This window comes from Pongo pygmaeus, chromosome 6, assembly GCF_028885625.2.
Source record: "Pongo pygmaeus isolate AG05252 chromosome 6, NHGRI_mPonPyg2-v2.0_pri, whole genome shotgun sequence".
Taxonomy (NCBI): Eukaryota; Metazoa; Chordata; class Mammalia; order Primates; family Hominidae; genus Pongo; species Pongo pygmaeus.
Genome location: NC_072379.2, coordinates 3,020,708 through 3,046,420, shown reverse-complemented (window position 1 = coordinate 3,046,420; position 25,713 = coordinate 3,020,708). Strand labels below are relative to the sequence as shown.

The 25,713-nt window shown below is 48.4% G+C and overlaps 1 protein-coding gene across 3 annotated transcripts in view; it reads left to right on the top strand.

The window, feature by feature from the left end:
• CARD11 (caspase recruitment domain family member 11) overlaps positions 1–25,713 on the top strand; it is a 139,941-nt gene that overhangs the window by 61,530 nt on the left and 52,698 nt on the right. The window contains exons 2-3 of one of the 3 annotated variants that reach the window (XM_054494582.2): positions 1,229–1,289; positions 24,380–24,511. The exons of 1 other annotated variant lie outside the window; for it this stretch is intronic. In XM_054494582.2, the coding sequence (XP_054350557.1) occupies positions 24,505–24,511 (7 nt within the window). In that variant the 5' untranslated portion in view covers positions 1,229–1,289; positions 24,380–24,504. The remainder of the gene's footprint in view (positions 1–1,228; positions 1,290–24,379; positions 24,512–25,713) is intronic. One more of the 3 variants, XM_054494581.2, reaches the window with a different exon arrangement.

Genomic DNA, 25,713 nt, shown 5'->3' with positions numbered 1-25,713 from the left:
ATGGAAATCACAGGAGCGGTTGCCTTTGGGGGCCACAAGGGGATGGAAAGGGCTGTGGAGAACTTCTTAGTGGGGGTCACCATGCTCTGTATCACGACTGAGGTCTTGGTTGCGTGGACATCTTCCTAACTCATTGAACTGTGTGCTGAAGACCCGTGCAGCTCACTGATTACACCTCAATTTTTTGGAAGAAAAGAAGGGAAACAGCGAGTATTCTTGCGATTGGTATAGGCTGGGAAATAGGAAGGAAGCCGGCTAAGATAGTAGATTTGGGTGCTGTTGCACACAGGGCCAGGGCCAGGAAGCAGTGGCCGAGAAACTGGTGTTCACTCGTATAGGAGCGGAGGGGACGTTGACAGCTTTGGGGAAAGAATTGATCACCTGCATCCACAGGACGCTGTGGTGGGCGGTGTTCATGCATTGCCTCCATTCATTCCTACAACTCTGATTGCCCCCCATTCCCTGGTGAAGACACGATGTTCCAGCCCATCTGCACCCCAGGCATCTACACCACAGGGCCTCCCAGGGGAATGAGGTGGTCAGAGCTCTGCAGGCAGCCTGCCGTGCAAAGACGCAAAGAGAAGACACAGGTTGTCAGAGAGGGTTAGGGTTCAAGGTGGATCCTGGGTAGGAGCAGCAGATGGGGGAGTCCAAAGTACTTTGGGCTCCACACCCACTAACAAACTTCAAAGAGACAGAGGAGAAAAGGGTGTGCATCATGGGACGCACGCTCATAGAAGAGTGTTCCCTGGAATGTCCCAGACCCCGCACTTCCTGCTGGCCAGTCTTCCTCCTCTGTGGAATTCAAAGGCAGAGGAGGCCAGAGAGGTCCCCTGGGTGAGGTCTGGCGTGGCCCGGGGCCCAGTGGGGAGAGCAGAGCAGAGGTGCGAACAGTGACTGACGACGCCGGGTTCCCGCCGTGTCCCCCCACTGCGCCACCACCCTCCTGGCCCTGATGACAGACGCACCCTGTTCCCTGCAGTTCCTGCCTGCCCTGCACAGCCTGGGTCCCTTTCTGCTCTCTCAGCCTCCCCACTCCCATGAGTGGAAAGTCACTCACAGATTCTGCTCAGAACAAAAAAAAAGAGGGAAGTAAGGCAGCCCACCCCCAGTTCCCACTTCTGCCCCTGCTAAAAATAGAGGCGGCGTCTGAGTGGGGCGTCGGTGTGGGCTTCCGGGGGAGGTGGCTGCTCTCCCGCAGCCTTGGTGTTTTCTGGGGAATCAACAGGAGGAGAAAGAATTTGAGAGGAACACGAGGGACCCCCGGGACCCAGCTGGCTCACAACCACGTGAGTACGTTTCCCAACTGGCCGGTTCCGTGACTGAGGCCCGTGGGTGCAGAGCTGGTGAAGCACTGTCCCTGGGGGGCTGCCGTGGGACCCCCTCTCCCCAGCACCTGGCCCCCTTGTCCTGTCCGTGCCCATGTGTTTTCATGGCTTCATGCACACCTCTTTGCATCCCCTAATTTCCTAAACCAGATGTGGAGTCCCAGCAGCAGGTGCTGGGGCGACTGTCCCATGCCATGGCTTGGATTGCACAGAGCTCCGTGGATCCAGCCTGCAGACGCTCTCCATACATGCCCAGTGACCCACACGGGCCAGGATGCTCCCGTTGTCATGTGGCGCTGGGTCTTACTTTCTTCTGACTGGGACAGTGCCAGGGGCTGGGGAGTGGGGCTCAGTGCACAGAGTATGTCTCAAGGCCTGAGATGCCCGTGGCCCCCAGCCCGGTGGAAAGGAAGTGTATACAGAGTCTGTTCCCAAAACGTGGGGCCTTGCAGCCGGGCCCTCTCTGGGTCTAGGATGGGTTCGTGTTCCCCACCCCTCAACCCCACAAGCACCTTCCAGACGGTTCCTCTGGGATCTCTTGAGATTGCAAATGCTAAGAAATGAGGCTGTGGCTTGCTGGTGTCCACCAGGGCACCCAAGGCCCAGCCCCTGCCCACAAACACCAGAGGACAAACCAGGCAACTGTGGGGCAAGGAGCTTCCCAAAGAGACAGTAGGACTGGGGACCCCAAAGGGGAAGTTCCCCTCCCCCTGGGATCCCTGAAAGGGATCCGAGTAGATTCCTCAATTCCTGGTGAAACACTTCAGGAATTTCTTAAGTCCTGCGGGCTTGAAGACCCTCGGCATCTCCTGGTAACTTTTGTTTGCGAGAGACTACAGCCTTTTTGGGGCTTCGCTGACTTAAGTGGTTTGAAAGCATCAGCTGGTCCTCAGAGGCCTCCTTTAAAATGCGAAACAGAATGATAGGCTCTTGGTGTCTCTAGGTCACGTACTGCGTAACGTCCGTCTAACAGCCCTGAGTGCAGAAATTTCGGGGTGACCCCCAGCCGTCACTGCCTGGCAGGTGGAGCCCCACCTGCAATATGCTCCTGTCACCTTAAATCCTGGCTTCCTAAGTGGGCTCCTTCATAGCTGTCTGCACACAGGTAGGAAGAGACAGATGATCAGAGAGCAGCCAGTTACCCCTCTCTGCTGCTAAGGAAACGCATTCCTAACAGCCTCACGTCCATACTGATCGACCGTTTCTGGGTGCAGTTTTGACGGGTGCCTTATTTCATTACTGGTGATTGTATCATTTGGCGCAAACGTAAGAAAGACTTCCCTGTTTGCATCTCATTTGTCATCTCGCACTTACATGGCGGGAGGGTACAGATGATCTCTGAGCCTGCAGAATCCCAGGGTCTTCTCACTGTTGCTGGGGAGCATATTTCCGTCACCACTGTGGTGGGGGAGGCAGAAACAATTGGAAAAACGTGGCCTCATGTTTGCTGGTCTTGGATTGTAGTAGAGAAAGTGCAAAGAAATGGCCACCCCAGGCTCCAAGCCCGACAAATTTATCTAAAGACGTTTTTACACAATAGAGGCATTAACAGAGAGGGTGGGGGCACACCATGAGAGTCTGCCCCCTTAGAAGAAGAAAAATCGGTGCAATTTCGAGATGTTTTTGGCTCCTCTTACCTTGCACGGATAGGCGGAAAGTGTGAGTCTGAGTATTTTTAAGTTTCAAGATCACTGATGGGTTGGAAACAGGTGAGCCGGCCTCCGGGAAATTACTCAAGTTCTTGAGCAAGTTGCCTGCAGTCCTGGGAGCTCTCAGGAGAAGGGGCGTAACCAGAGATGGTTGCAGCACCCTCACCCCCTGGCCGGACCGCCCTCTCACTTTCTCAGCCTGCACCCGGTGCCCGCGCCACCCCCACCATCTCCTCCCTCCGAGTTGCCGTTCTTCATTTCTCTTTCCTTTTCTCAGCTCTGCACCTGTGGGTACAACGTAAAACCCTGAGTTCTTGTTCCCTTTTCTGTCACAAGGCCCCCGTCCCGCCGTCCCCTCTTCTCCCACTCACCTCACCCTCTTTCTCCACCTCTGCTTCTATCTTGTCCTTTCCTTGACCCAGCATCCCGTGAGTGCAGATCACGAGGTCAGGAGATCGAGACCATCCTGGCCAACACAGTGAAACCCCGTCTCCACTAAAAATACAAAAATTAGGGCATGGTGGCAGGTGCCTGTAGTCCCAGCTACTCAGGAGGCTGAAGCAGGAGAATCGCTTGAGCCCAGGAGGCAGAGGTTTTAGTAAGCCAAGATCGCACCACTGCACTCCATCCAGCCTGGCGACAGAGTGAGACTCTGTCTCAAAAAAAAAAAAAAAAAAAAGGGCCGGGCACGGTGGCTCACACCTGTAATCCCAGCACTTTGGGAGGCCGAGGCGGGTGGATCACGAGATCAGGAGATCGAGACCATCCTGGCTAACACGGTGAAACTCCGTCTCTACTAAAAATACAAAAAAATTAGCCAGGCATGGTGGCGCATGCCTGTAATCCCAGCTACTTGGGAGGCTGAGGCGAGAGAATCGCTTGAACCCAGGAGGCAGAGGTTGCAGTGAGCCAAGATCGCTCCACTGCACTCCAGCCTGGCAACAGAGTGAGACTCCGTCCCAAAAAAAAAAAAAAAAAAAAAAGGCATTCCTGCAATTCCCACATGGACTGTTGCCTCCCATGACAAGCACACGGCCTCCCCACAGGGCTCAAGTCCCAGCGTCCCCACAACCTGTCTCATCCCTTGGTGTCCCCTCCCCAAGACTGGGAAGTCTCAGGTCTTCACCAGAGATGATCATAGCTTCCTGCCCAGGCTGTTTGGGGCTTGGAGTCACTGAGGGTTTGGGGCCTAGCCCCTGCTCACCTTGGCTCAAAAAATTGTAGCTGTTTTTATTTTAGTTTAGTTTAGTTTTGAGACAGGGTCTTGCTCTGTCGCCCAGGCTAGAGTGCAATGGTGTGATCATAGCTCACTGCAGCCTCAAACTCCCGGGTCAAGCAATCCTCCCGCCTCAGTCTCCTGAGTAGCTGAGGCTACAGACATGCCCTACCACGCCTACCTAATCTTTTTATTTTTTGCCCAGATGGGGTCTTGCTACGTTGCCCAGACTGGTCTCAGACTCCTGGGCTCAAGTAATCCTCCTGCCTCAGCCTCCCAAAGTGCTGGGACTACAGGCGTGAGCCACTGCACCCAGCCCGTTTCTATTTATTTATTGAGGTAAGATTCATATAACATAAAAGTCACCATTTTAAAATCAATAATCTAGTGGTGTCTAGTACATTCACAATGCTATGTAACAACCACCTCTATCCAGCCCCAAGACACTTTCATCACCCCAAAAGGAAACCTCGTCCCCATTAATACTCACCCCCTCCTCCATCCCTGCCTCCCCCCAGTCCCTGGTACCCACCAACCTGCCTTCTGACTCTATGGATTTGCCTATTCTGGGCATTTCATCTAAATGGCATCTTATGATGTGTGGCCTTTTGTGTCTGGCATCTTTCACTGAGCGTAGTGTCTGCAAGGCTCATCTGTGCTATAGCAAGCAGCAATGCTTCTTTGTGCCTTTGTATGGATGAATAATATTCCATTCTATGGATAAGATGTCTTTTTTTTTTTTTTTGACAGTTTTACTCTGTCACCCAGACTGGAGTGCAGTGGCACAATCTCAGCTCACTACAACCTCCGCCTCCCGGGTTCAAGTGATTCTCCTGCCTCAGCCTCCCAAGTAACTGGGATTACAGGGGCCTGCCACCACGCCCGGCTAATTTTTGTGATTGTTTGTTTGTTTGAGACGGAGCTTTGCTCTTGTCACCCAGGCTGGAGTGCAGTGGCGCCATCTCGGCTCACTGCAACCTCCGCCTCCTGGGTTCAAGCAATTCTCCTGCCTCGGCCTCCCGAGTAACTGGGATTACAGACACATGCCACCACGACCGGCTAATTTTTGTATTTTTAATAGAGACGGGGTTTCACTGTGTTGGCCAGGCTGGTCTCGAACTCCTGACCTCAAGTGATAGGCCCACCTCCACCTCCCAAAGCTCTGGGATTACAGGCGTGAGCCGCCGTGCCTGGCCTGATGTCTTTATTTTAAATGTCACTGGCATGAAGGGTTCAGGGCTTCAGGGACTGTGAAGGGAGCGGGGCAGGAAGAAAAGGGCCAGCACCTTGCTCAGCACCAAATGCAGCAAACAAAGCAGACTCCATGTATCTCAGCCCCTCTCCCTCGTCATCCCACGGAGGAGCTCTGTCTTATTGGTGAAGGTGGAGCTCCAAGCCAGCCCTTCCAGGAGGCTGGTTAGAGGAACAGAGCAGCTTCAACCAGCCTTCCCGAGCTGCAGCTTGGCTCTGCTCCTGAGTACATTACAACAATTAATTACAGCCAGTCCTGGGTTATCTGGAGTAATAGGGGACCCGAATAACATAGAGCTAATTGAAACGTGGGCTGCAGGGGTGGCGGGAACAGAGAGGGCCTCATTCCATGAGAGAGCTGTTTATTTTGTAGTTAATTATAAGTAAAGAGGCCCTTTCTGAATCCCCGCTCTCTCTGCATCTTTCTCCCTCTCAGATGCCCCACATTTAATTGGATGCACAAACCTATTTTGCTCCCAACATAGTTGTACTCAATTAATGCATTTCAATGCACGGGATCCCCTGGTATCTTGTTGGCAGAATTCTCCAAGATAGAAAATCCGACTGGTTTGAATTCCGTTTCTGTGCCCGCCTAACCTCAGATGGAGACACTCATTGTTATAATAATTGTGATAATAAGGGTGCCGGATGTAGGTTTCATGCTTTATTCTTCTAGAAATGACTCCTGTAAATGGTGATGTTACTGTAAGACACACAGCAGAGGCCAGGCGTGGTGGCTAACGCCTGTAGTCCCAGCACTTTGGGAGGCTGAGGCAGGTGGGTCACTTGAGGTCAGGAGTTCAAGAACAGCCTGGCCAACATGGGGAAACCCTGTCTCTACTAAAAATACAAAAATTAGCCAGGTGTGGTGGTGTGCGTCTGTAATCCCAGCTACTTGGGAGGCTGAGGCAGGAGAATCGCTTGAACCCAGGAGGCAGAAGTTGCAGTGAGCCGAGATGGCACCATTGCACTCCAGCCTGGGTGAACTCCATCTCAACAAAAAAAACAAAAACAAACAAAAAAACACATAGTAGAAAGCGAAATCAGACAAATCAGGAATCTGGAACCTGCCCCACTGGGTCGTCATTTCCCGGGGATTGAGAGGTGGTGAGGTTACTCTTTGGAGGTCTCTTGAGAGCCCTTTCCTGAATGGGCAAATGTGCTTAAATATTGAGATGCTGCTTTTATTTTATTTTTATTGTATTTTATTGAGACAAGCTCTGGCTCTGTCACCCAGGCTGGAGTGCAGTGGTGCAATCATGGCTCAGTGCAGCCTTAACCTCCTGGGCTCAAGCGATCCTCCCGCCTCAGCCTCCTCAAGTACCTGGGACTACAGGTGTGCACCACCACACCCGGCTTGTTTTTGTATTTTTGGTAGAGACAGGGTCTCCCTATGTTGCTCAGGCTAGTCTCAAACTCCTGGACTCAAGCAATCCACCCTCCTTGGCCTCCCAAAGTGCTGGGAGTATAGGTGTGAGCCACTGTGCCTGGCCTGAGACACATTTTCCTGTCTAGTTAAGACTAAAAATCTCTATTGTGTCCTGAAATTTTCCATCTCCAGCGTCTTAATTATTCATTTTCCTTCCCGGAAGCCCAGCCACAGCCTAGAGTAATCCTGGTGAGGTTACAGACAGCCCAAGCGTGACCATCCAGGACACAGGATGGGGGCTTCCCAGCTCTCCTGCACCACGGCAGTCTCCCCTTAGAGGCTGTAAGCGTCCGCCTGCACGTCTGTCATGTGGGTTTGGTTACTGAGACATTCTGTCATCCTGCTCTGAGGTTGACTGAGTGCCCACTGTGTGCAGACACCCACTGCACAGAGACGTTGTGCCCTGGTTGTCTGGGAATGTGTCCTCTGAAGGTCAACTGGTAAAGAAGTTCCCATACACCCCTCATTCCCTCACACAATGAGTGACGAGTATAATCCAAAAAATGATGGCTGATATGGGGTTATCAATATCCCACAAATATAACTGAACTCCAGAAACATCCCAGTGGACAGAATGGACTTGCTTGTTTTTGAGACAGGATCTCCCTCTGTCACCCAGGCTGAAGTCTAGTGATGCAATCATGGCTCACTGCAGCCTCCACCTCCTGGGCCCAAGTGATCCTCCCACCTCAGCCTCCTGAGTAGCTGAGACCACAGGTACACACCACCATGCCTGCCTACTTTTTAAATTTTTTTGTAGAGACAAGGTCTCACTATGTTGCCCAGGCTGGTCTCAAACTCCCAGTCTCAAGTGATCCTCCTGCCTCAGCCTCCCAAGTAGCTAGAACTACAGGTACATGCCACCACACCCAGCTAATTTTTGTATTGTTTGTTTAGAGACGGGGTCTCACTATGTTGCCCAAGCCGGTCTCGAATTCCTGGGCTCAAGCAATCCTCCCACCTCAGCCTCCCAAAGTGCTGGGATTACAAGCGTGAGCCATGGTGCCCAGCAGAATAGACTGGCTTTGATAGTGAAGAAGGCCCTTCAGATTCTGGAAATTGCCCAGGGTGGGAGCAGGTGGCAGATATGTTTGTTGTTTCCATAACACTGATGTTTGGGGACACTGGCAAATGAAGAGCTCTCCTGGTGGGACATAGGGCCAGCTGGCCTGTCTGCATTTCACCAGGTAAAGACAGTTTGCGCCCTGCAGGTCAGAAATCAGAGGGCCATCTATTCTAGGCTTCTAACCCATGAATGATTGAGAGTGCAAGATGGATTGGTGCGTACCTCCAAACTGCAGGCACAGCGGAACTATCTAGGTGGGAACAGCAGGCACCAGAAAGCAGTCACGGTGAAAGCTCACCCCACACATGGGGAGGTAGAGGTCTCATCGGCTGAAGGCAAGAAGCTATAACGAGTGAAAGAAAGCCAGTGTTTAGCCACTGGACATCAATCACTTGATAAATATGAAATGCCAATTTATGGAAGACACGTACTAAGCCAGGGTGTACAAGGAAATATGAAGTGTGTTCCTGCCCAGAGGAACGTGGAAGACACAGAAAGATGCCAACACCACCGGCTGGGTGAGTTTCCAATAGGAAGCCCAGACAGAAGGTTGGAGGGTAAATCTTTGAAGTTTTTCTCTAAATTCTGCTTGGAATGGAGGTAATTACACAGGAAGAGTAGGTAGTGACTTCTTGTTTCTATCCTGAGTTTGCTGCTCGCTTCTGACAGGGGTGGGCTGAGTAGCTAAGTAGCATTGCCCACTGTACATGCCACAGTAGCCTTAAGATGTTAGTGCTACTCGTGGCCAGGAGCAGTGGCTCACGCCTGGAATCCCAGCACTTTAGGAGGCCGAGGCCAGTGGATCACTTGCGACCAGGAGTTCAAGACCAGCCTGGCCATCATGGCAAAACCCCATCTCTACTAAAAATACAAATAAATAAATAAATAAATAAATAAATAAATAAATAAGCAGGCACAGTGGCACATGCCTGTCATCCCAGCTACTCCAGAGGCTGAAGTGGGAGGATCACTTGAGCTCAGGAGGCGGAGGTTGCAGTGAGCCAAGAGAGTGCCACTGCACTCCAGCCTGGGCGACAGAAGCAGACTCCATCTCAAAAAAAAAAAAAAAAAAAAAAATGATGTTAGTGCTAGTCATCCAATAAAAGGGGGCTCAGAGAGGGTAAGCAACATGCCCAAGGCCACACAGCAACAAATGGCACAACTGAAGTTTAAACCCAGGACTCTCTGACTGCAGGACCACATCCTTCCCACTAGAACACAGAGGGGAACTGCCGTTTTTATCTCTTTATGCAAAGATTTTTTTTTTTGGTTTGACTTTCTTTTTGTTGAATTAGAATTCCTGCAATCCTTTCCCCTACACCGCCTGCCCTTTTTGGAGGGAACGATGTCACTTCACACCAGCAAGTACAACTTACAATATTTTAACCTCCTGAGTGCAGGAGTTATGGCTTCCTTATTTGTGGGTTCCCGGCCCGTGGAACCCTGGCCACCCAACTCTCTAAATCTACAACAGAAGGCATCCTCAGAGACTCTTATTTTAACAAAGTCACTCAAGCCTAGCCATCAAAAACCACCCTACTTCTTTTTCTTCTGCTGCCTGGAAATCTGCCCACTGAGCCTGGTAGATGAGAAAATGCAGTGTTGACCTCAAGCCTTGAACACCTTGGGTTAAAATAAGGAAGTCCAAGACCTAAATAAAACCCAGATCTGTGAGGGCATGGTGGCTCATGCCTACAATCCCAGCATCTGGGGAAGCTGAGGCTTGAGACCAGGAGTTCAACACCAACCTCGACAAAGTAGTAAGACCCCCATCTTTAAAATACAAAAATTTAAAAAGTAGCTGGGTGTGGTGGTGTACATCTGCAGTCCCAGCTCCTGGGGAGGCTTGAGGTGGGAGGATCACTTGGGCCCAGGAAGTCAAGGCTGCAGTGAGCTCTGATTGCACCCCTGCACTCCAGCCTGGGTGGCACAGTAAGACCCTGTCACACACACACAAACAAAATTTAAAGTGTCTTTTTTTTTTTTTTTGAAAAGGAGTTTCGCTCTTGTTGCCCAAGCTGGAGTGCAATGGCGCAATCTCGGCTCACTGCAACCTCCACCTCCCAGGTTCAAGCAATTCTCCTGCCTCAGCCTCCCTAGTAGCTGGGAGTATAGGCACCCACCACCACACCCAGCTAATATTTCGTATTTTTAGTAGAAACAGGGTTTCACCATGTTAGCCAGGCTGGTCGTGAACTCCTGACCTCAGGTGATCTGCTCGCCTCGGCCTCCCAGAGTGCTGGGATTACAGGCATGAGCCACTGCGCCTGGCCAAAAAAAAAGCTGCTTCCTGAACCTTGGGTTGACCAGACCTGAAGGCCTTTCTAGAAGGAAGAGCTGGGAGCCCTGTGAAGCTCCAGAGAAAGACACACAGACCCCTCCTTGGGCTCTTCTGCTGTGGTTGAGGCGACTTGCTCTGACTGCACCTCTTGGTGGATCCTGGGACGATAATGGGAGGATTAGAAAGCTAGAGGCAGAAGCCTCCACCACCACATCCCTGTCACCATGGAAGAAAACCTGAAATCTGCATTTAAAAAAAAATACTGACCTTCTAGCCAATGGAAAAAGTTGGCAAAGTTACTTTCAAACACCTGGGAATGTGTTTCGAAGCATTGCTGCATTTATCCGCTTGCAGGGTATTTCATAAAATAGATGGCCCCACAACTAGAAATGCATTTTAAATTGATCGCTGTGTCGATTCTAAGTGTATTTCCAGCTTGTCTTGTAAATGCAGAAGGCAGCGACAGGTGCCTGGTGTGTGTCCCACTGCCTGCTGACTCCTCAAAGAAGCTTGTGATGCAGTCGGGGCCAGCTCTGGGCCCTGGAGATAACTTCATTTGAGCTGCAGGTAGTGACCCGAGTGATCACGCTGCATTCCCTTGGTAAATCACTCTGCTGTAGCTCTGATTTGCATTCTCTGAGCTAATGCTTGACTTTAAAATACGGGCCAGACTGGGCTGGGATCCAGGTTTCCTTCTTCCCTCCAATTTCCTTCTCACTGCTCCTCAGCCCCAATCTTTCTTGCCACTTCTTTCTTCTTCCAATGAGTCTGGGGGCCCTTTTGACCATCTTTCCTCCGAGTTTCTCTTTCCCTGCCTTTTTTTCTCGGCTCTGAACCTATCATATTTGTCATGTGTGGCATATTCTTACTTATTTTTCATTCCCTGAATCTTCTCATAGTCAAAGTTTCTTCCATTTTTTTGCCTTCTGCATCTAGGAATGCTTTTTGAATCTAATGAGTGAGTCAGTGAGTGAGTAAGCACATGAATGAATGAGTAAATGAATTAATGAGCAGATGAGTGAGTGAATCAATGAGTGGATGAGTGATTGAGTGAATGAATGAGTGTGTGCATTAGTGAGTAAATGATTGAGTGAACAAATGAATGAGTGAGTGAATGTGTGAGTGAGAGAATGAATGCGTGAATCCATGAGTGAGTGAGTGAATGAGTGAGTGAAGGATGAATGAGTGAGTGAATGGATGAGTGAATGCATGAGTGAGTGAGTGCATGAGTGAGTGAATCAGTGAATGGATGAGTGAGTGAATGAATGAGTGAGTGAATGGATGAATGAGTGGATGAGTGAGTGGATGTGTGAGTGAGTGGATGAGTGAGTGGATGTGTGAGTGAGTGAATGAGTGAGTGAGGGATGAATGAGTGAATGAATGAGTGAGTGCATGAGTGCATGAATCAGTGAATGGATGAGTGAGTGAATGAATGAGTGGATGAGTGAGTGAATGAGTGATTGAGAGTGAGTGAATGAGTGAATGAATGAGTGAATGGATGAGTGAATGCATGAGTGAGTGGATGAGTGAGTGAATGAATGAGTGAGTGAGTGGACGAATGAGTGGATGAGTGAGTGGATGTGTGAGTGAGTGAATGAGTGAATGGCTGGGTGAGTGGCCGAGTGTGTGAGTGAATGAATGAGTGAGTGAATGGATGAGTGGATGAGTGAGTGAATGAGTTAATGGATGAGTGAGTGAATAAGTGAGTGAGTGCATGAGTGAGTCAGTGGATAAGTGAGTAGATGCGTGAGTGGACGAGTGAATGAGTGAATGGATGAGTGAGTGGATGAGTGAGTGGATGAGTGAGTGAATGGGTGAGTGAGTGAATGAGTCAGTGAATGGATAAGTGAATGCATGAGTGAATAAGTGGATGAGTGAGTGAATGAATGAGTGAGTGAATAGATGAATGAGTGGATGAGTGAGTGGATGTGTGAGTGAGTAAATGAGTGAATCGCTGAGTGGATGAGTGAGTGAGTGAATGAATGAGTGAATGGATGAGTGGATGCGTGAGTAAATTAGTTAATGGATGAGTGAGTGAATAAGTGAGTGAATGCATGAGTGAGTCAGTGGATAAGTGAGTAGATGCGTGAGTGAGTGGAAGAGTGAGTGAGTGAATGGATGAGTGAGTCAGTGAGTGAATGGATGAATGAGTGAATGGATGAGTGAGTCAGTGAGTGAATGGATGAATGAGTGAATGGATGTGTGAGTGAATGAATGAGTAGATGAGCGAGTAAATGAGTGAGTAAATAAGTGAATGAGTGAGTGAGTGAATGAGTGAGTGAATGAGTGGATGAGTGAGTAAATGAGTGAGTAAATGAGTGAGTGGATGAGTGAGTAAATGAGTGAGTGAATGAGTGAGTGAATGTGCGAGCGAGTGGATGTGTGAGTGGATGAATGAGTGGGTGAATGAGTGAGTGCATGGGAGAGTGAGCTAGTGGATGAGTGAGTAAATGAATGAGTGAGTGAGTGGATAAGTGAGTGAGTAAATGAATGAGTGAATGAATTAATGAGTGAGTGAGTGAATGAGTGAATGGATGAGTGAGTGAATGAGTGAGTGAATGGATGAGTGAATGAATTAATGAGTGCGTGAATGGATGAGTGAATGGATGAGTGAGTGTATGAGTGAGTGAATGGATGAGTGAGTCAGTGCGTGAATGGATGAGTGAATGGATGAGTGAGTGAATGAGTGAGTGAATGGATGAGCGAGTGAATGAGTGAATGGATGAGTGAGTGAATGAGTGAATGGATGAGTGATTGAATGAGTGAGTCAGTGAGTGAATGGATGAATGAGTGAGTGAATGGATGAATGAGTGAGTGAATGGATGGATGAATGAGTGGGTGAATGGATGAATGAATGAGTGAATTGATGTGTGAGTGAATGAATGAGTGGATGAGCGAGTAAATGAGTTAGTGAGTAAATGAGTGAGTGAATGAGTAGATGACTGAGTAAATGAGTGAGTGAATGTGCGAGCGAGTGGATGTGTGAGTGGATGAATGAGTGAGTGCATGGGAGAGTGAGTGAGTGGATGAGTGAGTAAATGAATGAGTGAGTGAGTGGATGAGTGAGTAAATGAATGAGTGAATGAATGAGTGAATGAGTGAGTGGGAGTGAATACGCGAGTGAGTGAATGTGCAAGTGAGTGAGTGGGGCCCCACTCCCCGCAGTCTGTCTGGAATATCCTCATTACCACACTTTGCGGACTTTCCCGGGGTTGACATCCAAAGGCATCCGGCCCGGCCTGGCCTAACCCTGTCGCGAGCTCCTTGGGGGTTCTAGCGCCAGCCGAGTAAGATGAGAAGAAGATAATGAGGAAGATTTAAGGTCTGACTGTGGCTCCCACAGACTCTTCCACCTCTGGTTCTTGGCCGCTCTCCGAGTGGGACTCATTTGATGATACTGGTGACCTTTTCTACAAAACTCAAGGGCCCAACTCTTTCACTGAGAAGATTCTCGGGGCCGCTGGGCCCACCCCACACATTCACATGCCAGCCCCGAGGGCTCCCAGGGGCAGGATTTTGCTTGCTAATGCCCAAGTCTCTGGCAGTGCCTGTCCCGTGTCTGATTTTGCGCCTTCCAAACTGTCTCTCGAATTCCCAAAACCAAAGAGTAACACAATTTCCTCCCACCTCTCCTCCTGCCGAATTTAATGTATGCACAAAAACACAGGCTCTGTTTCCCACCTTTTCGTTGCTTTCATGTCAAGTCTTCAGGCTAAACGCTAAAGGAAACTTGTTTATTCAGTCACGCTACAAAGGAGGGCCAGGTGCTGTGCTGGAAAGGCACTGATGGGTACACATGAGGCTTCCTCCAAGGAATTCACAACAGGTGTAGGAACCTGCAATGGCAAAAGAGGGTAAGAAGCAGAAACTGGGCCCAGCAGGCTGCCTCATGCCTGAAATCCCAGCACTTTGGGAGGCCAAGGCAGGAGGATACCTTGAAGCCAAGAGTTCAAGACCAGCCTGGGCAACATAGCGAGACCCCTATCTCTTAAAAAACAAAGTTATCCAGGGGTGGTGGTGTGCCCCTGTAATACCAGTGCTCTGGGAGGCTGTGATGGGAGGATCACTTGAGCCCAGGAGTTGGAGGCTGCAGTGAGCTATGATCATGCCACTGCACTCCAGCCTGGATGACAGAGCAAGACCCCATCTGTAAAAAAAAAAAAATTAAAATTTAAAAAAGAAGTGGTACAAAAATTTGTTCTGTGCTCAGTGCACAGGTGGCATGAAGGGAGGGTCCTCACTCCGCTGGAGCAGTCAGACGAAACTGCAGAGTGGCCGTCCCGAGCCCATCACAGCACTTAAGCTCACTGAGTTCTTCTTGGTGGACTGACACTGAATGTAATTCTGTGACGAAGGAATATTTTTATCATAAAACATCAGAACACTCAATTCAGCAAATATTTATGAAAAACCCACTCCATACCAGATAGCCTGGCCCAAGCAAATCACGACACTGACATGGAGAACTCAAAGAGGGACAATGGGCTCCCCAAGTTGCTTCCAACCCAGACAGTAAAATGACAGCCAGGACACTGAAGAACACAGCAATTAAATAAATTCCATCCAGTGCACAGGTGAAGCCAAGAGCCCATCTTTGAAAGCACAGAGAGGTCTTGAATTGGAATCAGCTGGTGGTCGCAACTGCCTATCAGTCTCCTGTGGGGAAGGCGGATTTGCTGACCAGGCTTCAGAGGCAACAGCAGGAGAGAAGAGTATTTCGTTATCAAGGCCAGGGTTTCCCCCTAGCCAGTCCTGTAGCAAGTTGGACTTGACAGGAGTCCGAGAGGGTTACCTCACTCTGGGATTTGGGTCTGGCTGAGTGGTCCCGTCATGGCTCCTGGTCACCATCAGAGCTGTCAATCAGCCCTGTGCACAGACCTGAAATCCAGATGGGGCCAATGCTCATAAAAAGTGGACGTGATGAATTGACGTGCATTTCAGAACAATTTAAATCTGTCACTCCTAATTGGGCTTCTATCAAAAGCTTTTCTGCAGTGGCGTTAGAAAAAAGGAGACCCAGGAAGCAGTGTCCTTTGGGAATACTAGGGGTGCATGCCCTTCCACACTTCATCGTCTTGGTACAAATCTGAAGCCACTGCAGAAGAAGTGTGGATATATTCCGGGGAGCTGGGGGATGATATGTGGTGGTGCCCTTGGTCTCTGGGTTCAGGGCACACCAGCCCCTCCTAACTTCCTACTGATGCTCTCGCCTTTCCTAAAAAGGAATCAAGATGAGACATTTTTATCTTCAGGAGCCATTGGCCCTTTGCCTGAGTCCACTAAAAATGATGTTGCCCCTTGGGGAGCTTCAGGTATGAATTTTAGAGGCAGCCTGGTGCCCGAGGGGATGCTTGGGGTGGCGGGCAGTGCTCTGGACCAAAGGGCTAGGCCTTGCCGGGGATGGTGGCCGGGAAGCTCGGCTGTAATGTGACATGGGGAGGAGGTTGGGTGCATATGGAAGAGTGAGAGCTGATGCGAGGGGAGATGCAGCCCAGGGGATAAGGCAGAGGCTGGAGAAGTGACGGCATTGACTGCACAGTGAGGGGCATGCTGGGGATACAAAGCAGGGCCACAGCAGGCAGGTGAGATAAATCGTCCTGCCTACACGCTGAAAGCTGGGAATGGCTAAACCAACGGCTGAGGGCGTCATCCGTGAGTTATGATTTCCTGGGTGATCCTTATCTCCTCATGGTACTGCTCACCCCTCAGAGCCACACCATTTGTTTCTGTTCGCTGCAGCACTTTAGACATGGATAGTATTAAATACTTAGTTCTTGTTGACCACTTGCCAACTCTGGTTTTGTCTCTAGGAAAAAGGAATGGGAAGGAATAGATCGATAAGAGGGTTGCTCTGATTTCAGGGACAGGGGTCTGTGGCCAGGACCAATATGACTTAGAAAGTGTGCGTTGTATGTGGCACTTGTATCTGTTAGGACTGTTTGCAGCTGCAAATAATAGAAACAGAATCAGATTTTCTGCCTACTAGGGGTTTTACTCTTCTCTTGGACCAAGAATTCAAAGGTTAGCTGTCCAGGGTTGTCATCAATGACCTAAGGTTCTTGTAGCATCCTAGTCAGTCATCCTTAGAGCCTGGTCTTGTCTTCAGAGTCATAAAATAGCTGCTATGCCTCCAGGCATCACACCCACATTCCAGGTAGGAAGAGAAGGACAAGTAAAGGGCTCTTCTCATCTGAAATCTGCCTCCTTTTAAAGAGTCTTCCTATATGTCTTATCCAGAAACTTCCACCTATATCTCACTGGCCAGAGTGGTGTCAAATAGCCACCTAGCTGCAAGGGATGCTGGAAATACAGGTTTTTGGTTGGGCACAGTAATGTTCCCAAACAAAACTGGTGATCTCTTTATAAGTAAGAGAGAATGGCTATTGGGCCAGCAGCTGGCAGTGTCTGCCACACCACTGCAAATTTAAAATCATAATTGCTACTTTCAAAATATGTATCAGTGAAGCTCTGCTGATTGCTCAACACATGTTAATTGATGGGAAATATTATCATCTCAGGATTTTGGTTGAATGAGCTGAGACAGACAGAGGTTAAAAAGTTAACTGGGATACCAGGAAATAGTCTTGCAGGGGGAATTTTCTAGCTGCTTCTGCAAGTGCCCTCTTTGTAGGAATGAAGGGGATGGGACAGGTGGTACATGAAGGGATGATTCTGGCTCTTTTCCATCAAGCTTTCATTTCAGGGTTGTAAACACTGAGTATAGCTGGAGTCCAGGCATGTATCCATGTCTCCTCAGTCCTTTCTCATGGGCAGTAGATCATCCTTTTAAATAATCTCTCTCTTTTTTTGCTAGAAACCCTTTCAATTAAGTGGAGGTTTCATTGGAATAATTAAACCCTGCATATCACGCCATTCACTCCAATCATGCAGGGAAATCAATTAACCAGGGATGCATTCATCTAACTAACTGTTTATCTCCTCTTGGTTCCAGAGCTTTTGCACTGGGGCAGCTCCTGGAAAAAAGAGGTGTCTGCCCCCCAAAGACAGCTCATTTCCAGAGGGCCCCCTTGGTTTGAAGCAATGGGAACCTTAATGTTTATTTTATTCAAGATTTGATATTTATTTGTATTTATCCACTCAACAAATATATCTATTGAACACCTACTAAGCGTATAGCTCCATGCTAATTTCTCTTGGGGATACAGAGATGAGACAGACATGTGGCAAGTTGCTGGAACTCTCTGTGAATGCCTCAGTTTCCTCTTCTATAAAATGAGGAGCATAGGAGTATCTACTTCATAGGGTTGTTTTGTGTATTAAATGAGATAATTGACATAGAGCATTTAGCATGATATCTGGCAAACAGCAACTCCATATGCCTTTTCAGAGGCAGCTATTCGAGTATACATTCCAGCAAAATGAGGGCTTAAATTAATAAAGAGGCTGGGCACAGTGGCTCACATCTATAATTCCAGAGCATAGTGAGGCCCTGTCTCTACACACAGACACAGACACACAGTAATAAAGAGGAAGATTTGGAGCTCAGGAAGAAAGGAATATAATTGGTTCGATTAGATGCTATGCTTAATAAATGTTAGCTGGGATGATTGCTAGTTTAATTAAGCTCAGATGATGTGGAGTTCAGGGAGGCTAAGTAGGAATCTCTGCTCTTCCACTTATTGGCTGTGAGATCTCACTCTGTTATTGAACTCTCTGATCCTACCTTCTCATCCATAAAAATGGGAGTAATAAAACCACCTAACTGAGCTTCTGTGAAGATTAATCAAGGTGATATCCATGAAGAGCCAGGTACACAGTCAGCAGTTTCAGTTTAGGAAGGGGTGAGCTGACTCACAAGCATTGCAAAAGATGGAACGTGGTGTGTGTGCAAAGACTGAAGATAACTATTTTGTTCTTCATACTTAAATGCATTATCCATATTTCCAATGACTGACATGTGTTTTTTTTAGTTAGTTTTATTTTTTATCAAAGTAATACATGAGTCATGCAAAGGAGCAAAATACACCAGGCATGGTGGCCATGTCTGTAATTCCAGCACTTTGGGAGGCCAAGGTGGGTGGATCGCTTGAGTCCAGGAATTCAAGACGAGCCTGGGCAACATGACAAAACCCCATCTCTATTATATTTTTTAATTAAAAAATTGAAAATAAGAAAGTAAAATAGGCATGTAAGAAAAACATCACTCCCCAACCCAGCCATCATCATCCCCTAGTCCTGATTCCCAGAGGTAATCACTTCAAACTCTTCTTCAGGCCAAGCACAGTGGCTCATGCCTATAATCCCAGCACTTCGGGAGGCCCAGGCAGGTGGATCACTTAAGGTCAGGAGTTTGAGACCAGCCTGGCCAACATGGTGAAACCCCGTCTCTACTAAATATACAAAAATTAGCCAGACATAGAGCATACCTGTAATCCCAGCTACTTGGGAGGCTGAGGCAGGAGAATCGCTTGAACCTGGGAGGTGGAGGTTGCAGTGAGCCGAAATCGTGCCACTGCACTCCATCCTGGGTGACAGAGTGAGACTCCACCTAAAAACAAAAAACAAAACAAAAAAACCTCTTTTTCACCTTGTTTTCTTCTGTTATTTCTTCTGTTCTTTTTCACTGGGTCTAAATAATGTTTCCCTTGCTATTTGTTGATATATTAGTTTTAAGACATTATCGACTGACATATTGTTAGATAGATGAGAATTTAGCTCTCTTTTACTAATAACCCATTCAAAGCACTTCCCCTTCCTCCATTCTCTCATTATATTAGGCCACAATCTGTTGTGTTGATTCATCTGTGGTGGTTATATTATTATAACTAGGTAAATATTGTTCACGTTAAGGCAAGTTGTGTGCTGTGATTTTCTTTCTTGTCTGCACTTTTCTTTTTTCCTGGAGTTAATATTGCCTCTTTTTTTTCCCTTTGCTTTTGCCCAGGGTTTCTTTTAAATGTACTTATTCTTCATTTTTTTCCCCATCTGACTCTCAGATCTGTCATTTGCCTAACTATATGATTTCCTGAATTATCAAATATATCAGAAAATCATTCTGTTTTTCCCCTGGCAACCTCTCCCCTGTGGACCCTCCATGATCCTGTTGCAATCTTGGCCAATTGCTCCTGGCCACTTTGCTTTCATCCTGGGACTTTCCTTGCTGCTTCCCCAAGTAGATTCCTTGCTTTGTGAGCTCCATACCTTCCTCTTTATTGCTTACTTCCTCATTTTGCTGCATCATATCTTCTAGTAGCTTCCAATGAAAAGGTGCCTAGAAGACAAATATTCGGAGTTCCTGCTTTTCTGAAAATAATTTTATTCTATTTTCACACATAATAGTTTGGGTGGATATAGGATCCTAGGTAAAAAAGAATTTTCCATCAAAAATGTGAAGGCATTGCCTCATTTTCTCCGAGCTTCCAGTATTTGTATTGAGGAGTTTGATGGTATATTTGCTTCCATTCTTCTTCATGTGACCTGAGGTTTTCTCTCTGGAAGCTTCTAGGGTCTTTTCTTATTCTCTAGTGGCCAGAATTTTTGCAACAATGTGCACCAAGAAGGTTCTTTTCAACTGATCGTACTGATATTCAAAGAGCCTATTAAGTCTGAAGTCTCATGTTTTTACATTCAGGGAATTCTCTAATATTATTTCTCTGATAATTTCATCCCTTGATTTATACTCTATCCCCAGAAGATATATAACAAGAAGACACAGTCTTTGTCATCTCTTTTTAGCATTTCTATTTATTGGATATTAGACCTTCTAAATTGATCTCATTCCCTCCTCTCTTATCTTCCTTCTCTTTAACTTTTTATTTAACTTTTCAGGAAATCTCCCCAACTTTATCTTCCAAGCCTTCTATTGATTTTAAATTTCTGCTGCCTTATTTTTAATTGCCAAGAACTTCTTGTTCTTTGATTGTTCCTCTTCTTAGCACCCTACCATTGCTTTATGGATGCAATGCTTCATCTCACCTCTAAATGATTCTTAATTATCAGGTTATGTTTTGGGGGTTTGTTTTGAGACGGGGCATCGCTGTGTTGCTCAGGCTGGAGTGCAGTGTTGCAAACATGGCTCACTGCAGCCTCGATCTCCTGGGGTTGAGTGATCCTCCTGCCTCAGCCTCCTGTGTAGCCAAGACTACAGGTACATATAACTATGCCTAGCTAATTTTTTGATTTTTTGTGGAGACAGTGTCCCGCTATATTGATCAAACTGGCCTCGAATCCCTGGGCTCAAGCAATCCTCCCACCTCAGCCTCCCAAAAGCACTGGGATTACAGGTGTGAGTCACTGCACCAGCCAGGTTATGTTTTTTAAAATTTTCTCTTATTCTGAGCATTGTCTGCTCCTAGCAGGTTCCTTGTGTTCATGTGACCCTTTGATCTCTGCCTTTCATGTGGAGACTTCCCTCAACCATCAAGTGATCCTTGCCTCTGTATTTATTCTTAAGTGAGAGGCAACAAAAACCAGCATTTTCCAGCCGGGTGCAGTGGCTTACGCCTGTAATCCCAGCATTTTGGGAGGCCAAGGCTGTTGGATCACCTGAGGTCAGGAGTTTGAGACCAGCCTGGCCAACATGGTGAAACCCCATCTCTACTAAAAATACAAAAATTAGCCGGGCATGGTGGTGCATGCCTGTAATCCTACCTACTCAGGAGGCTGAGGCAGGAGAATCACTTGAACCCAGGAGGCAGAGGTTGCAGTGAGCTGAGATCACGCCACTGCACTCCAGCCTGGGCAACAAGAGCAAGACTCCATCTCAAAAAAAAAAAAAAAAAAGGAAAAAAAGAAAAACTAACATTTTGTTTGTCAACTAGCAGGTTTCATTGTGGGGTGAATGGGCATTGATTGTACTTGGAAAACACCACCATGAGGAGTCTACAGTGCACTGAGCAATTGATTCCTCTTTTGAGAAGCAATAGTTGTTTGTTTGTTTGTTTGTTTGTTTGTTTTGAGATGGAGTCTTGCTCTGTTGCCCAGGCTGGAGTGCAGTGGCACAATCTTGACTCACTGAAACCTCTGCCTCCCAGGTTCCCACCATTCCCCTGCCTCAGCCACTCGAGTACCTGGGACTACGGGTGCCCGCCACCATGCCTGGCTAATTTTTTGTATTTTTAGTAGAGACGGGGTTTCACCATATTAGCCAGGACTGTCTCTATTTCCTGACCTTGTGATCCTCCCGCCTCAGCCTCCCAAAGTGCTGGGATTACAGGCACCCACCACCATACCTGGCTAATTTTTTTGCATTTTTGGTAGAGACGGGGTTTCAGCATGTTAGCCAGGATAGGATGGTCTCAATCTCCTGACCTCGTGATCCACCCGCCTCAGCCTCCCAAAGTGCTGGGATTATAGGCGTGAGCCACCGCACCCAGCCAGTTTTTAACCTTGAGCTAATATCTGCCATCTTAGAGCACGGTTTTCACTCTGTCTTAAGCTTATATGCAAAAGTAACATTTCAGGGAGCTTTTGCACATATACTTTCTGGTTACAGTCCTTTAAAAAGGTAAACTTAAAAAAAAAGCAATTCTAGATGCTATATAGTAGCAATCAAGGGAAAGTCAGAGAACCTTGGGTCCAAATCCTACCTACCTTTATGCTAGTTTTATGAACTTGAACCTCTCTAAGCGTTTGTTTTGTTTTGTTTTGTTGAGACAGAGATCTCCCTCTGCTACCAGGTTGGAGTACACTGGTACGATCTTGGCTTACTGTAGCCTCGACCTCCCAGGCTGCAGTGATCCTCCTGCCTCAGCCTCCCAAGTAGGTGGGACCACAGGCACGTGCCACCATGCCCACCTAATTTTTTGTAAAGACGGGGTTTTGCCGTGTTACCCAGGCTTGTCTTGAATTCCTGAGCTCAAATGATCCGCCCGCCTCGGCCTCCCAAAGTGCTGGCATTACAGGCGTGAGCCACCTTGCCCAGCCCTCTCTAAGCTTTTGTGTTCTTGGTTGTAAGGTGGTGGTGGTGGTGGTGATGATGATACCACCTACCTCAAAGTGTTCCGGAGGTTCGTCAGTGACGCCTAACAAAGTGTCTGGCACACACCGGATAGTCTGTAAGCACGAGGGATGGTGTTTGGTCAGTTGCATGTTACACCTATGAGCCAGTCTTGCAAGTGGTCAAGAGACTGACTTTTAATCCTAGAAATCTTCCCTGACCTGAGGACCAAGTTCCCAAATGCTGTCATCAAAATTCTAAGGGCAGGAGCAGCCCAGCTTCAGTACTGGTTTTCTTGTGCCTCAGTTCTCCCAACCTACATTGACATAGTGGGTAGGGTAGGGGATAGGGGTAGAACAGCAAGGGTAGTTGTTCAAGCCTGTTTCTCCTTTTTTTTTTTTTTTTTTTTTTTTGAGACAGAGTTTCACTCTTGCAGCCCAGGCTGGAGTGCGATGGCGTGATCTGGGCTCACTGCAACCTCCGCCCCTGGCTCAAGCGATTCTCCTGCCTTAACCTCCCAAGTAGCTGGGACAATAGGCATGTGCCACACCCAGCTAATTTTTGTATTTTTAGTAGAGGCAGAGCTTCACCATGCTGGTCAGGCTGGTCTCAAACTTCCAACCTCAGCTGATCTGCTCACCTCGGCCTCCCAAAGTGCTGGGATTACAGGCGTGAGCCACCACACCCAGCCCTGTTTCTCCTTTCTTGTAATTAAAACCTTTCTTTTTTTTTTCTCTCTTTGAGACAGGGTCTTGCTCTGTCATCCCAGCTGGAGTGCAGTGGCGCAATCATGGCTCACTGCAGCCTCAACCTCCTGGGCTCAAGTGATCCTCCCACCTCAGCCTCTTCAGTAGCTGAGACTATAGGTGTATGCCACCAGGCCAGATAATTTTTCTTTTTTTTTAGTAGAGATGAGGTCTCGCTATGTTCCCCCAAGCTGGTCTTGAGCTCCTGACCTCAAGCAATCCTCCCACTTCAGCTTTTCAAAGTGCTGGGATTACAGGCATGAGCCACCATGCCTGGCCACAATTAGAGCCTTCCTTACAATTTTTTAAAGCCTTTTTTTTTCTGATGATAAACACATACTCTTTTTTAAAAAATACAGACAGTGTCATTTCCCTTTGTGTTTGCTGACTGGCCTGTGGACTGCTCTGCTGCCTTTGCAGAGGCCTTTGGTTCTGTGATTCCCTTCCCCACCCAGCCCCGGCCCCCGGCCCCGTCCCAGCCACAAAGCAGTGAGGTTGTGAGGAGACCAGGGAGATGGTGTCCTCCAGAGATGCCTGTTGTCACCACCTCCCCAGGGCTGAAGGCCTCTGACAGTTCACTCCAAGCCCAGCCAATGCCCGACAGGAAGAGCTTCTGTCAGCCCTGGGAGATCTCATGTCACCTGTGATTAGTCTTCAAAGCCAAAACCAAGGAAGTCCCTGATTAAACATCAGCGGCCCAGGGTCCCTGTCACTCCTGAATGGAGCCATCCTAGAGCAACAGCCTAAAGCCTGCCCCCCACCGGGTTCCAGGCAGCTTTGGGGATGGGCGTAAGGCTCTTTCCACCATACCAGGGTTTGAACCCCACCTTTCCCTCTTACCGTGATTGTCCCACTGCACTCCAGCCTGGGCAACAGTGTGAGATCCTGGCCTCCTTTCTCCAGAAGGAGAACCGACCCTTCCCCAAAAAACCCACACCCCCAGCTGGGTTCCTGGATGGCTGAGTGGGGCATTAGCGGTGGTCTTGTCAGTCACCGTAAGGAACACCGCCCTTGGGAAATTACAGCGTGTGTGGCCTACCGCGTGTTCCTGCCCAAACCCAGGGCAGGCTGGAGGCTAAAGACATAATTCACAGTGACAGGAACTCTTTGGGGTTTGGGAACAGGGTTTGCTGCTTTTGACCTAATGAATTAGCAGCTGATTAGAGCGGCTCCAGTCTGCAGAGGTTTCCATCAAAGCCTTTTCCATCAAAGATCTTCCACACTGGCCACAAGCATGCCCAAGGCTGCCATCTTCCCGCCTGCCCATCCCCAGGGGTGTCAGGACCTGTGTCAGTGGCCTCCCAGGCTGTCCACTGCCCGGGGTGGGACAGAAGCCCTTCTCCCCCTGCAGGCCCTGGTGTGGTCCACTCTGCCAATGTCATCGAGGGTGACACGTCCCTCGGGACTTCCTGGCCTTTTCTTCCAAAGCAGAACATCCCTTTGATCCCAGAACGGTTCCCTTTATCTTCATCCTCTGCCTCCTGCTCCAAGGCTGATTATCTCTTCCTTTTCAGATCCCAAGCATTGCAAGTCCAGATGCAACAGGAGCCTGGCTCGAGGGAAGACGAGATCCGGCCAGAAAGTGTAGAGGTCACACCCCAATGGCGGGATAGCAGCCCCTGTGTGTGAGCACCCCTCCATGCCAGGTACTCGGCATCTGTTATCCCCTCTATACCTCTCTATATATTATGGAGAGACAGGGTCTTGTTCTATCACTGGGGCTGGAGTGCAGTGACGTGATCATAACACACCGCAGCCCTCCACCTCCTTGGCTCAAGTGATCCTCCCATTTTAGCCTCCCAAGTAGCTGGGATCACAGGCACACACAACCAAATCTGGTGAATTTTTAAATTTTTTGTAGAGACAGGGCCTTGCTCTGTTGCCCAGACTGGTCTCAAACTCCTGGCCTCAAGCGATCTCCCTGTCTCTGCCTCCCAAAGCACTGAGATTACAGGCAGGAGACACTGTGCCTGGCTGTTCATTTATACTGGAAAAAACGCAAGTGAGGGTGACCTGAGACTTAGCGGAGGGGCAGGAGTAGCGACGGGAGAGAGGGGCAGGGATCAGGCTCTGACACTAGCCGGAGCTTGGGAGACAATCAGAGAAAAGGCTGGCAGGCCGGGGATGTAGTTGTGATAAGATTGAGGGGCTGGCAGAAAGCAAACCTTGCAGGGCCTGAAGATCAAGATCAAGATGCTGAACATGGGCTGGGCACAGTGGCTTACACCTGTAAATGCCAGCACTTTGGGAGGCCAAGGCAAGTGGATCATCTGAGGTTGAGAGTTCGAGACCAGCCTGGCCAACGTGGTGAAACCCCGTCTCTACAAAAAATACAAAAATTAGCCAGGCATGGTGGTGGGCATCTGTAACCCCAGCTACTCAGGAGGCTGAGGCAGGAGAATCCTTGGACCCAGGAGGCCGAGGCTGCAGTGAGCCAAGATGGTGCTACTGCACTCCAGCCTGGGTGAAAGAGCAAGACTCTATCACAAAAAAAAAAAAAAAAAAAAGTTGAACATGACTTGGCATGGTGGTCATGCCTGTAATCCCAGCAGTTTGGGAGTCCAAGGCGGGAAGATCACTCGAGCCCAGGAGTTTGAGACCAGCCTGGGCAACATAGCAAGACCCCATCTCTACAAAAATAATTTTTTAAATATTAGCTAGCCATGGTGGTGTTTGCCTGTGGTCCCAGCTACTCAGTAGGTGGAGGCAGGAGGATTGCTTGAGCTCAGGAGGCAGAGGCTGCTGTGAGCTGAGATCACGCCACTGCACTCCAGCCTGGGCAACAGAGCAGGACCCTATCTCAAAAAAAAAAAAAAAAAAGATTGGAACTTTATCATAACAAGAGGAA